Source organism: Doryrhamphus excisus, linkage group LG7 (assembly GCF_037039965.1).
Source record: "Doryrhamphus excisus strain RoL-2023G ecotype Guam linkage group LG7, RoL_Dexc_Guam_v1.1, whole genome shotgun sequence".
Taxonomy (NCBI): Eukaryota; Metazoa; Chordata; class Actinopteri; order Syngnathiformes; family Syngnathidae; genus Doryrhamphus; species Doryrhamphus excisus.
In genome coordinates this window covers 8,267,749-8,282,148 of record NC_136363.1, presented here as the reverse complement: position 1 = coordinate 8,282,148, position 14,400 = coordinate 8,267,749, and the positions used below count along the sequence as shown (strand labels likewise).

The window sequence follows — 14,400 nt, the reverse complement described above, 5'->3', positions numbered from 1 at the left end:
CGTTATATTCCTGAACAAATTATTAAATATTTTGAGCAGTGTTAACCACAAGGAGAAATTAATTCAGTTCAAGCCAATTATAGTTGGTGCAAGTGGGATTTAAAAAACTTTTATCTTTGAGATTGTTAGCTTGTGCTAAGGAGTGTAGGCATGCATTAATAATAGAAATTAATAGTATACTGTATATACACAGCGTCGCACTTATTATGCGACAAATATTATGCTGTTTTCTTGGAAGAAATGCACCATCATGTAGGCATCTGACCGTACTGACCCAAATTTAATTGGGTATTTTCCCTGAGAAAAAAATGGGTTGTCGAGGTTTCTACATGTAAACCAGCAGGTGGCGCCTAACTGGTCTCTCTTGTGAAGAGACCTGGAAGGATGTAGCCGTAATTAAGATTCTAGGTGTAAAAGGTGGTCAAGTTTTCAAACAACACGGGAGTTGTGATGCTAATTTTAAGATATGCTGATCAATGATGTGGTCAAACAACAACAACGGATCTCCTATCCTATATTTTGGGTTGTCTCATATGTAGATAAATATGGCAGCACATTTTATGTATTTAAATCAAACTAACCATCGAAAAGGGCTCCGTATGGGGTTGTGACTAAGTGCAGGACTGGGGGGGGTGTGGTTGGATTAGTGCAAAAGGGGGTGATCCCATCCTGCTTTTTAGGCAGGCGAGTCTTACCTTGACTGTGGACATGGCTGGGTCCCTGCTATACCTGTCTATGGTGTGGAACTTGGAAGAGTGGTTGAGCTCATGGTACAGCTCAGAGTGTCTTTTGCGAGTGTGCATCACTTTCTGGAAGGGAAGAAAGGAAGGGGGACACCAAAAATGAACCAAAGAGAAACCAAAATAATAATGAATCGGTGGGGAAAAAGGGGGAAGGTGGGTGACTGGGGTGGGGGCAGGCATGAGGGTTTGGTTGGGGAGGAAGTGGGCACAAGGCTGAGGGGACTGCAGTGATGCCGGTCGTGAAAGGGGTTAAAGATGGCTGTTGCCCTTACCTCTTCAATGGTCTTAAAGTGTTTGGCGGGGTGACTTTAGGTAAGTGAATGCTGGGCTCATATCATTGGGGTGGCTCCTTTGGCCTTTCATTCATCTCATTTAGTTTTTACTTGATTTTTTAATCTTGTCTCAGAAATGTGTAGTCCTTAAAATGAATGTATCGTAAATACTGTCAATGAAAAAAACAAAAACAAAATGGTGCCACTATTCCCTAACCTTGTTCATGCAACATCCAGTTGTGTCTCTCCACTGAAGTTGTCAGTTAGTAGCTTTCCACACACCATACACACTTGCTACACAATTACATCTTCAAGATAAATTGTGAATTTCCAGTCTTAAAAACAGCAAACATTGGTAAAAATGTATGTTGCGCTGAAGTTTATTGTTGATGGATAGTCTTGCAGCAATTGCAAGGACACTGAGTGCACTACTTGATGGCAACCAGTAGAGGCACTGTTGAGTCTTATCTTGAGCAACCTCTGAACAGCATTATTCTAGTCAACACAACACTACAAGGGCAACCGTACTTTAGCATCGCGATATCTTCTATACCAGGGTTGTCCAAATGTTTCCCACCAAGCGCCACATACCTTTTTGCAAATGAAAGGGAAGACTGGATATTCACAAGAAACCCAGGCCATTCTAAAGAGAGCACAACTACACACAGACACACAGCCAAACCACGTTGTTCCAACAAAAATAACCAGCCAGTAAGCTACACGCAGTGACCCAAAACTCAACTACGAGTGTTCATTCACACGCATGAAACAATACTCTTGCTGTTTCTATAACCACGACCCCCACGACTATACATGGCAGCATAATTTCTCTTAATTGTACAAGACAGTAGGTTGTGTTTGCCATCATGTTGTCATTTATCACCACGGTAATTGGCTGAGGCAGAAATAAGGGCATTTGTTGGAGAAACAGCATACTACAAAAAGGCAGGTTTGACACCGTTATTTGTGCTCCATGCAGGGGAGGGGGTTAAGCGATGCTCCTGGATGTGCACTACTCAATTCCTGGCAGAAGCACAAAAAAATAAAGCAAAGACAGGCAGATGGCAGGGTGTGACGTCCAAGAGCTTACCTCAAAGTCCAGCTCAGAGTACCGTACTCTTTTCCTCTGGAAGAGGAGGGGGGGTGAGGGGGAGAGAAGAAAGCATCAATGTCCGTCCCTCTGCTAGTATGGATCTGTCGCACTGACTCTCACCTTGGTGTCATTTAGTTAAAGAGCTGAAACATTCGGGCTTCCCAGCATGTGACGAATATTCTTCCGATTCACAAAAGAGAAAAGGCTAATTATTCTGTCTATTTCAACATAATGAGATTAGTGAAGTCTAATAGCCCAGAATTAGCGAGCGGAATGATATTTTCCTCAGCTTACGCAGCCTCAAATACAACCACAGTATCATCAGCATAAATCATTCTTTCAGCTATTTCCACAAAACTTGTAGGACTTCAAAGAAAGCTCCAGCAAACATACAAAAACATCTTTTTTAATCCTCTAATCGTGTTTAAACTCCTCCACTCTTCTCATCTCTACAGCTAAGTGCGGCGCACACCAAGCCACCAATTTAGCAGCTGTTTTCCAACTCATCTGGCCCTGACATTGAATGGCGCTGCGTTCCATCTCCCACTTTGAGCACGTGCTGTCTGCCAAATTTGCATTTGGCACCGAGCGCAGCTTCCTCCTGCAGTGAGTTAAAAGCTGTGTTTACTCTGTGAAAGGGCAGGGTTGCTGATCTAACGCAAAGGCAGCCAAGTTTTTTTTCTCCTTCCAAAGTAAAGAATTAATCAAATCTACCAACATCCTATAGAGAAACACTTACCTTCTACAATAGTCCTCCGATTGGGTTTAGTTAGAAATACGGTAAGCATGCAAATGTACTGCATATTGCATTCTCACACAGGGATTCAGAAAAACAATTTAAGGGTGTCACAGCAGCGGTGTCTAAAGTTTTTCCACCTAAGGCCACATACTGAAAAATTAAAGGATCAACACAAGCAGCACAAGTAGATATGCCAAGAGGTTACATTTGTTTCACAATTGTGGCTTTTTTTCAAGTTGTATTCTAATACTTGTTAATATTTGTCTTTATTATTGTAATATTACTGCTATTTTTTGTTTCAGCTTTGCTCAATTAAATTTTTTTTGTAATTCTTATTAAATATTTTCACTTCATTCTAGTAACATAACTTTTTCTGCAACCTAGTTTTCCAAAAAAAGACAGTTTTTGGTCTTTTTTCTTTATATATGCTACTAATGTAATATTTTTTCTCATAATATTACAATGTTAGTTTTTAGTTAGATTACAACTTTTTTCTGCAAATATTTTAACATTATTCGTATACAATTACTGCTGATTTTTCCAGTTTTCTTTTTAAATTCTATTTTTAGAATGTGCCGTGGAACGCACTTTGGACACTCCAAACTCACTTACAGCAACAGTACACAAAACCATCACATTTATCACAGCAATTGGGTCTGGTATTCTTCGCACTTGATTTTGTCCAAAATCCTACTAAATTCTTGTGAGAACAAAACCAGACATAAAGTCAATCATAGAATATTATGGTGGAAGTAATGCACCATTATGACGATTAAGGTGGTAAGGGGGAGTAGGAACCACAGAATCATACAGTATAATAAAGAGAAAAGTGATCACAAAAAACACCTCGCTATTGGTTTCCAACGTAAGTTGATGCACTACAATTTTTAGGAGTGTTCAAATTTACATAACAATTAAATGAACTAATTGAGTAATAAAGTCTACGGTGACATTTCCATGTTTGGATTGCATGTGTGTGATGTAGAGCCCTACAAAGCAGGTGTGCTCAAGATGTTAAAATGGTTGAAATCTACAAAGTGAAACTTCTCCACTTAAGGGAAAAAGTGTCCTTTTCATCTTATTAACCAGCCGTATGAGTCAGGATGATGAGTGTGAGTGGAGCGTTTCTATAACACTGTATGGGTGTAGATGTTTTAAACAGGATGTTTCTTTGGATTCTGACTCACTGAGGCACTTAGGCACACCAAAATGCTGTCATCATCTTAAAAAAAGTAATATACAGCTCAGAGAGAAATGAGATCTTATTATATCGTGCTATGTTATACTATAACTTGTATATATGCAGCCGATGCAAGACGTACGTTAGCAAGCCTCGGTCCCTAAACCTTAAAAGTTGGGCTGAATGTCAAGTAGACAGGGCAGGCTTTCGGCTCAAGGGGGATACAAGGCTGGGTGAACCATGTGGGTTACATATACAGTACATAGTAAATACTCCAGTTAATTTGCCAACGATTAAGCACCACTGTGACTCCTTCACCCCCTTGCACTTTGATTCCCTTCCTACCCCATAATTCCAACACTGCAATCCTACATCCTACACCAAGAGTCAAGAGGAGGACATGATTAAGAAGCTGGAGCTCCACTGGGAGCCCTTATTTGACCCCTCAGCATTTTACCCACCTCCAAGGATCCTGCAGAAAGGTTAGCGTTGGCATTGTTGCTGCCCAGGTTGCGCGGCAGGGTTCTGGTTCTCTCAACTGTGCTTCCTCCCGTGAGAATCTGTCTCACTGACGGCCTCTGTCCCGGCTTCAGCTGGAGCGAATGCCCGTGAGGGTGCATGTGAGCCCCGTGGGAGCGCACGAGTCCACCAGGAGCCATCATGTGGCTGTGGCTGTGTCCGTGGGGCAGCGTTTTGATTGTCCCGTATGAGCGGTTGAGGTTCATGCTGATGTTCATGTCACCCACGCTGGATGGCACAAAATCCGCTGGGTAGGCCTCGCTCTCGGCGGGATGGAGGGTCAACGGAGAGGGTGGAGGCGGGAAAGGGGGATCCTCCACTGTGATGTTGAGAGGCTTGTCCTCACCTCCCATTCCCAGGCCGCCTCCTTGGGAGGACGGCGTTGGAGGCTTGATGCTGACTGTCCTTCGAGGTAAGACCATGTAGTCCCCCTCTCCTCCGCTGCCTCCTCCACCACCACTGCCCCCACTCCCGGCGCTTCCATCCTGGGAAGTGTTGGAGGATGCTGGTGGCCGAGCCCACCCGAGGCCACTCTCGGTGCACAGATAGATTGGAGCACCACAACGTTGCTGCTGTCTCTGCTGGTCCACGTTCACCTCCTTCTTCGTCTCGCTGAGCTCATTGAGACCTCCGAGGGGTGGAACCTTGTGGAAGTTAGACAAACATTTCACTTGAATTCAAAAGCATCGAGAGCACATGTTTCATTCTGTATTAATGCTGCCAGGCTACCCAAAGTGGGAGACAAACTTTCCCTTTCATGTATAACTAGATTTGAGTCAGTTCTGCAGCCTCTGCGGCTATCTTTATAAGTGATTTTAGCATTTCTGAAACTTATTTGATGGCATACTTATCCACTACCAGAATTTATTGTCAGAGTGAGATTAATCTAAGATGTCAATTGGAGAAAACTCTCAAATATTTATTTTGACTTTAATGCTTAATACGATTCACTTTCCCTTTTTGAAGGCGAGATCAGCATTTTACCTGCACAATAAGATTGGGAGGTGGGATGTTCCCAGGAAGGGAGTTGAAGCTTACTCCCCCGTCCTGATGGGCAGTAAGTTTAGGGTCGTCGTCGTCATCCAGGGATATCCGGGACAAGGTGCCGGTGATGGTGGCTGGGTTACACGTGTTCACCTCCTTGAAAATGACTGGAGGGACATGGTTGGCATTGGGAAAGCGAGGGAGGATGGAGGAGGGGGATTAAGCCATAAGGGTAACATAAGAGGAGGGATGGGTGTACAAAGGATCAGGCCGGGAGGAAGAACAATTGAAGTGGAATGACAACATTGGCAGTTTAGAACAGTACGGGTAGGATACATGACTTTCCAGCTTTAAATCAGATTTCTTGAACTGAGCAACAACAGACTTAATCACCAGGGCAGTAGCGCTCATCCCATGCAAGCTATAGTCTTACATTAATTAAGATGACACTTAACCATTAGGCTCAAAATGGGCTGGTCAACTAAGGATATGTCTGAGAAAGTGCACAAACTGACCCATCATCACATTTTAAGCGTGTGTGTGCATGACTTTGCCCTCTTTGCTTGTCTTGTTGAGTATGACGATGACAAAGCATCCACCAATTTGAGGTAAGCTGTCATGCATATAATTCAGTGAAGGATAACTAACTGGCATGCAAATGGTAGATAACATTTAGGCCATGTCCACACAAACAGATATATTTTTCAAACTTGAAAGCAGAAATGTATCTCACTATTGCAGTGCTTCTCAAATAGTGAATGAAAGGCAGGGAGTACTTTCAATGTTACTGCAGACCTGCCAACATCTGTCTAATACACTTGTACAGTAAATCCGGAAAGTATTCACAGCGCTTCACTTTTTCTACATTTTGTCATGTTACAGCCTCATTCCAAACTGTATTAAATTAATCTCTTACCTCAAAATTCTACACAAAATACTCCATTATGACAATGTGAAAAAAGTTTTTTTTGACATGTTTTGAATTTATTAAAAATAGAAAACAAATAAAATCACATAAGTATTCACAGCCTTTGCCATGAAGCTCAAAATTGAGCTCAGGTGCATCTTTTTTCCACTGATCATCCTTGAGATCTTTCTACAGCTTAATTGGAGTCCACCTGCAGTAAATTCAGTTGATTGGACATGATTTGGAAATATAATAACTGTCTATATAAGGTCCCACAGTTGACTGTGCATGTCAGAGCACAAACACCAAGCATGAAGTCAAAAGAACTGTCTGTAGACCTGCGAGACAGGATTGTCTTGAGGCACAAATCTGGGGAAGGATACAGAAAAATTTCTGCTGCTTTGAAGGTCCCAATGAGCACAGTGGCCAAAAAGTGAAGCGCTGTGAATACTTTCCGGATGCACTGTATACTTTACAACTCTCCATTTTGTTGCATTTTCCTGGGTTCATTTTTGAGGTCAGTCTGGACAGAAAAGATAAATAGATGATATATTATCAAGTTCTCAATAGTATTTCCAATTGGGTGACTTGTGTGGAAATATGTGGTAATAACTATAAAAGCAATCTCCACTCGTTGAATGTACTGCAAAAAAGGTCAGTAAGGATAATTCATAATGCTGCCTACAGAGAACATACTAACTCCTTATTTCTAAAATCACAAATACTTAAACTTGCTGATATAATTAATCTTCAAACAGCTAAAATAATGCATAAGGCTAAAATAACCAATTACCTAAAAATATCATCCAATACTTCTCTACAAGAGAGAAGAAATATGATTTCAGGGAAGAACTACATTTGAAACACTTACTATATGCTAGGACTACGTTAAAAAGCCATAGCATTTCAGTATGTGGAATCAAACTATGGAATGGATTGAGTAAGGACCTCAAACAATGCACAACGATGAGCCAATTCAAGAAACAATACAAGCAGTTGATGTTTGCTAAATACAAGGATGAAGAGTTTTGAACCAGTCATGATGTGCTATATATATCACTATATTGACACTTACTATGGTACCCATTATGTCATTGTATGGTCATATCACCTCGTACTTCGGGACATGACAAAAAATAAAAAATAAATCAAAAAAAAAAATAATAATAATAAAAAAATAAATAAAAAAAAAAACTGAAAATATATATATTTTAAGTATATTGAAAAATTGCAAAAATATGGCCCGATGGATGTAATTTTTATCTCTTTTAAAAGGTATACCTCTTTGTGTTGTTATGGCCTTTATCTGAAAATGTTATCATTTCATCACAAAAAAGCCCCAAAGATCTCATGCTAGACATCATGCTCATTATTTGCCAGGCTCCAAACGCTACATTTTAGACTGACACATAACATTTGTAAAATGCATTAAACCGGGGGGAAAAAAAAGCTGAAGGTGTTAATACTAACCCAATTCACGTCTATGCATACCAACAATGACATTGAGTATATACAGTGTCTTCCAGAAGTTCTGGAACAGCGAGGGCCCCTCTATTTATTTCTGCTGTAGACTAAAAACATGAGTTGATTTAAAGATGAATACGAGACAAGAATGCAATATTCAGATTTGATTTCCGGGTATTCTCAGAGCACAACTGGACTGTTGACGTTGTCTTAGAAGACAATTCGTCTCTCGTCTGAGCAGGCTTCATCAGTTTATGCTCAAAGACTAGGTCAGACTAGATAGGACAGTTCTTGTCTAGTTCATGATCACAGACAAGGTGGCCCACACATCAATCAGACCAGATAATTTGAGTCAGATTCCAAAAGTATACTGGTGACACCAGAAGATGCAAAGCATGTCTTCACTGTTCCAATACTACTGGAGGGTACTGTAAACTAGTAGAGGCCCTGAGAGCAACCAAGGGGTGAATAAGAGTTCAACATTGGGAACCAGGAAGAGTTAGTTCAAGGTGGGTCACTTACATGGGTGTCCTCTCTCTGCATGGGTGTAGGAGGAGGAGGGGGGAAAGTGACTCTGTGTTAATGTTTCAAATGTACGATTGTATACATCTGAAAACATCCAGTCACACACACATACACACACACATATATATATGAAAAGACACACGGCCAGTGCGAAGTAGCCAGTCCTGAATACAGAGGAGTGTTATCATCATGCACGATTAAACTGGCTCATTAAAGCACACGCTCTCTGAACACACACCGGGCAGAATGAGTGTGATTGATAAGGCAAAGTAATTTGTTCACAGCAGTTGCAGCATATAATCTGTCATTTCATCACTGTGCATCACAAACTCAAGACGGCTACAACTCGCCATTTGCTCGTCTGAAATACTAATTGTGCTGAACAAAAGAGACAAAGAAAACCCAAAACAAGAATTTCTCACCTGTTTGGCATGCCAAGTCCACATCCTTCTCAAAATCGGTCTGAGAAAGGGAGGCAGGGTAAGTAGAGAGGGGAGAAACAGTGACTGGGTACAATATGTGCAATGAGATTAGTAGCAGCAGCTCATGTTAGATGAGTGATGAGGATCTCAAGTGGCCCTTCAATGCACCTATTGAAGGGGAGATGATTTGTTGCCATGGTGACTCAACTGTACAATTCAGCCAATTACTTGGAAACGGACGATAGGTCTTTTGTTGAATTTAGACAAGTCTTTCTTTAAATAGATCCTATCTACAGTATGTTATGGAGGGGCTGACATGAAGATGTCTGCATATGGTTTTTAACTACTACAGCTGCCAGTAAAACTCAGAATGGTCCTTGAGGCCTTCAGCCACCAGTCACCTTGCTTTTTGCAGCTGTTTCTTTTTTTATGCGAGCCGTAAATGGCCTCCAGGCCGCACTTTGGACATCCCTGGTATAGTCTCAAGGTACAATACTATAGAAATTCAACTTGGATATACTTTTGAGTTGTCAGGATACAGCTTGTATAGTATAGTATTGTATAGTATTGTATTGTATTGTATTCAAGGCCATCCACAAGCTTGCCCGCCCACCTCTCTGATCTCAACATTACCTCCTCTCGCTCCCTCAGATTCACCTCACTTCCCACCAGATATCTGTAACATGAGACTTGCTTCCTCCTTTCAAATCCACACTCAGAACCCACTTATTCAGGGAATCTTACTCTTGACTATTTTTTATTCTATTTACATGCTTTTATATGTCTTTGCGTTCTTTGAAAGGCACTCACAAATAGCAGGCATTAGTATTAATATTAATTTATAGCAGTACAAATTCACTATCCACTAATATTACCCAGCAGACCGCTATGCTTGTCTAAACAACTGGTACATTGTGCCTACAGGCAAACATATGGGTAGTAGGATTATGGTCTGGGGCTGCATGAGTGCTGCTGGTACTGGGAAGCTGTGATTGAGGAAAACACGAAGCCCCTTTTAGAAATTGGGCGCCTTGACCCAAACGCACCTCCAGGATGACAACTGCCTTGCGCATTTCTGGTGAATGCCATGCTCAAGGTGCTCACATCTTGACACTTTGGCCTCTGTAAAGTGTAGTCAATGGTATTGCCGACAATAATAGCGCTGTGTGGAGGACAGTAAATCTATCCTACGATACAAGCTGTGCACTGATACTCTAAGGTATAGTCATTTCCTTTGGTATTGCTACTTGAGAAAATATAATAAAGTGGTTGATCCAATGTGAGGGATGTGCTCACTCTTGAGAGATACTGTAACTGTACAGTAACAACAGTTTGACAAACACAAAACACAACTTGGACACTAAACAAATAACTAACCAACTACACGTGAACCCTTTTTGATTGCTAATTTCTACTCACTTCACAACTTGTCCTGAGAAGGAAGAGAAGAAGATGCAATGTGTAATCGAAACCTACAATCAATATGATGTATCTGCCACTCTTAGCTTTTTGACATCTTGCAGATTTGTGTCTTTTGGCCTTCTTGCTGAGCAGCGTGAGGAATGAGAAACATGTCCTGTCCACTAAATACGAGGATAGCATCTGTGGCCATTTTGCTTAGCACAGCAAAAAAAAAAAAGACTAAATGGGAGAGTAGAGGGGGGGAACAGCAACTCAAGCAGTTTGAGGCCGTCTCACCATAAGAGCAAATTTTTTCAATACTGCTCTATTTTCTAGCAGTATCATAGCTTTTAATGTCAGTGCATGCAATAAGAAAACTAATGTGAACATGCACTCACCAGCCACAACATAGAGAGCTTTTGAATATTTGGCCTCTTGTGCCAGACGAAATATTGTTAATAAATATGAGAAAACGTCTCAGTATGGTGCAATATATAACAACATCATTGCAAATTAAAACACCATAATAAAGACATAATAAACCACCGAAAAGCCGCAGCGCTTGTACTGGACTGCATTTAACTGTGCAGCGGTGAGACCGGTCAATCAATGTTCTTATCAAAAGTAGCAGTCAAAAGTCTCAAAACCTTATATTATATCACTTTTTCCATATACAGTATGTGTCAATTTACTGATATTACAGACTGCACCTTTCCCCTTTCCTGATCTACTGACTCTTTTCTAGTGGTGACATACTGGTTGGCTGCCATTGTGGTTGTGATTGTGGGTATTGTTCGGGACGGGGCTCTGCTCGGACGCATATCCGAGAACGAGGTTGTGGTCAAGGCTGCGGTCGCTGCGGGGTAGACTGTGGCAACAGCCCTGCTGCTGGCACGAAGCTGGCAGAAGCACAGCGCCGGTTGTGCATGGGCCGGTGCCGTAACGCAAGGAGCCACAGGCTGCATTTGGATACTTCTGATGGTGCGATGGAGAGCAGAAAGTTGTCAGAGGGAGAGCTTTGATAAGCGATTAACCAATCATGCGATGTTCCTAAATGCCACTTTGACTGGACTTTAAAAAGACAGCGTGGAGGACAATTATCGTGTAAATTTCAAAGGATTACCATTGTAACGAGAATCCCGTCCAATTATGAAGCAAATAGTAGCTTCACCAAAGTATCCTTTACGGCACAATATATTCTTTCAGCACACAATAAGGATCGAAAAAAAACGTTCATTAGCTGCAGCCGCTTCCCTTGTAAGACATTAGTTGTCATGGTAACCAGTCAACGGTGGGAACTGTGAGTATGATAAGTCCAGAAATTAAATTAGCACAGTTAGACTGCAAATGTACCTCTAAGTTATGGAAACTACTGCAAAGGAGGACCCCACCTCCTTGCTGTGTGATGCCTGCAAGGTGTAATCTTGATAACCCGCGAGGGGCGTTCAGCAACCCATAAACATTAAGGCAAACTGATTTGAGGAAGACATGAAGGGGTTGATGCTGCATGTGGAGCACCACTGTGACTCCTGAAATTGGCCAAGTAGTATAAATAATTTATCACACAATAAGCAATAATAAAAAAAAATGCAGACTTGTCCTATTTTGGAGTTATGCAGGTGTGCACCCAATTTTATATTAAGTACTTGTCAATGACATTGTGTAAAATGCCCCCCAAAATGTCTTGTATTCACTTCACTCACTGGCAACATTTTATGCAAAACAATGTGACTCTTTGGAAAGTCAATGTCATGCATTGAACTGAGGAGTTGGAGTGACATTTAGATGGGACGTGAAATCACACATTGTTTTAACAATTGGGTTCAAATGAACGATGCATAATTAATGATGAGTTCCTGCTATTGCATAACAAACAGAAAAAGCAGGCATTGATGCAATCTGGCAACTAGTTCTCACTAGAATTTAAAATCGAGCTTCAAAAGTAACTGGAGCTGGGGAAACACATATTGAATGGGGTCACTTGAAAAATATGAAGTTAAAAATATTAAATTATGAAATTATGAAATTATGAAATTATATAATATAATTATGGAAAGATAGAGCATTTCTGCAAAATGATGCCCCGTTTGCAGGAATATTGACCAGCTCTCAATGTCAAACTGTAATTTTATGCAATTTACTATTAAATTCTTGTAAGAACAACAAAATAGAGGCAAACATGCTAGTAAACATGGAATGGAATGAAATGCTATTCACCATGATCTGCACCTGTCCGTTCTTGCAGGAGTCTGGGGAGTTTTCACTGTCATCTTTACACCCTCCCATTCGACAGCGCATCGCATCCTGCACCTGAAATCGGCCACATGAAGGCAAAAGAGGAGGGCAGGGTTTAATATTGACAAGAAAGAAGGGGAAAAGGGAGGGGGGAAATAATAAGGAAAAGGAGAGGAATGATGTCAGTGGAGGAAGTTAAATTAGAAAGTTAGACCTGGCTGGCTTGTATATTTCCCACATGCATCAAATTACCACTTCTTATAGCAGCCCAAATAAAACAAATTGGGTCTTACAGGCTTCTTTGCTGTGAATAGTTTCCAAAAATAGTTTCCTTTTTAGTTCTCAGTGTTGCCAAATCTTGCAAGAATGTCATGGGCGTCAGACAAGAGCACTCATGTACCAAGTTGTGTAAGCGAGAATAAGCGCATCTTCATCCTCTCCATGGGTGGTCTTATCTGACTATATGCGCTGCTACAAATGAAGTGGATTGGAGCAGCATCCATGTCTGATTAATACTGCATGGGCTAGCTTATTGCCTCCATTGTTTCCTTCCATCCGTCTCTTCCTTTATGCCTGTACTCATCCGCAGAGGCGATTGTTCCTCATGCATACGTGTGTGTGTGTGTGTGTGTGTGTGGCATCCGATCCTCTAAACACACTGTTCCCTTTTTCCCATCAGCTCTATTCCGAGTCATGTTCCCTGCTCTCCTATGCACTCCATTTCCTCGCAATATATTCAAATATTCACTATCATATCTATCACTGATCTCAGCAGGGTGCCTGTGTCTCTGTGGCCCTTTCATTCCCTCACCACACTTGGCGAAATGCCCGCCACCTCTGTTGTCTGCTTCTCACTGTGTCAGTGCTACCTTCTCCTCCCCAGCACAGCATTCCACGTGTCTGTGACGAGGCAGCATTCATGTGCTCTCACTTTTATGCAGAGGATTTTCATATATTTACAAAGACTAATGCCTGGATTTACTGTACCCAGATCCTTGCTGCTTTTGTGATATTGATTTAATGCAGCTAAGCATTTCAATATTCACTCGAGTATTGCTGTGCAATAAGATATAGGAGGTGTTGCAAAATTTACATTCATGCAATACCAAGGTGCAAATTGTTCAGTGGATGGTGGCTTTGCGAAATAATTTAATGATGTAAAAAACATGTATGTGCATAATACGTTTCAAATACAGCACCCAGGGAGCACAGCAAAGCCTGTGGCAAATATACACTTGGGGCATTAGTGAGGGACTTATCGTCTTATTCCATACAACATCTTACTAAGCTCCTTAAAGCAGGCTTGGCGCTGATGGACAATACTGCACTGTGATACAGCATTATGAAGAAGACACTGCACAACATTGGACATAAGCGGCAAGATAATCCCCCCCACCCAGTCAAGTCTGATCTGGTTGAATTCTGATGTGACCTCAAACTGACCGGGAATCTAACATGAGACTTTCAAACATGGATCCCACCTATTGAAGGCATGCAAGTGCATCCGAGGTCATGATGTGGCTCGGGTTTGCGAATGAACTGTGTGAACTTGAACAATGGCTGTGATCCGTCGAGCTTCAATGAGGGGGTGGGGGTTGGGATGGGGGAAGAAAGTAGGACTCACCTCTCGCCGCATGGCACAGTGGACGGTGATGATGACAAAACCTTGTACCGAGTCAAAAACGGCAAAGAGGACCTGTCGGAGATTGTCTGATTAGTTTATGTACTTACTGTGCATATTTACATAAATACTGCATTATATGGAAACTATATTAACTGGCAACCATATTATTACCACTGCACCATACTCTTTTTGACTCTTTCATGGGAATTACACCCACAATGATAATCATAATGTTTAGCATTATTACATTCAGAGAGGCAGACTTGTTTTCAATACAACTGTTGTATTGCAC

The 14,400-nt window shown here is 41.4% G+C and overlaps 1 protein-coding gene across 27 annotated transcripts in view; it reads right to left on the bottom strand.

Moving 5' to 3' along the window:
• Positions 1–14,400, bottom strand: part of adgrb2 (adhesion G protein-coupled receptor B2) — a 162,137-nt gene that overhangs the window by 17,033 nt on the left and 130,704 nt on the right. For 12 of the 27 annotated variants that reach the window (XR_013627689.1, XR_013627690.1, XR_013627688.1 and 9 more), the window contains 9 exons: positions 14,109–14,180; positions 12,467–12,559; positions 11,006–11,224; positions 8,849–8,888; positions 8,424–8,438; positions 5,531–5,697; positions 4,489–5,190; positions 2,106–2,141; positions 696–809 (listed from right to left, as the gene is read on the bottom strand). Coding sequence is in view for 23 of the 27 variants with exons in the window: in XM_078792013.1 (XP_078648139.1) it covers positions 696–809; positions 2,106–2,141; positions 4,489–5,190; positions 5,531–5,697; positions 8,424–8,438; positions 8,849–8,888; positions 11,006–11,224; positions 12,467–12,559; positions 14,109–14,180 (1,458 nt within the window). In the remaining 4 variants the exon portion in view is untranslated. The remainder of the gene's footprint in view (positions 1–695; positions 810–2,105; positions 2,142–4,488; positions 5,191–5,530; positions 5,698–8,423; positions 8,439–8,848; positions 8,889–11,005; positions 11,225–12,466; positions 12,560–14,108; positions 14,181–14,400) is intronic. The other 15 variants (XR_013627691.1, XM_078792009.1, XM_078792011.1 and 12 more) reach the window with 8 other exon arrangements.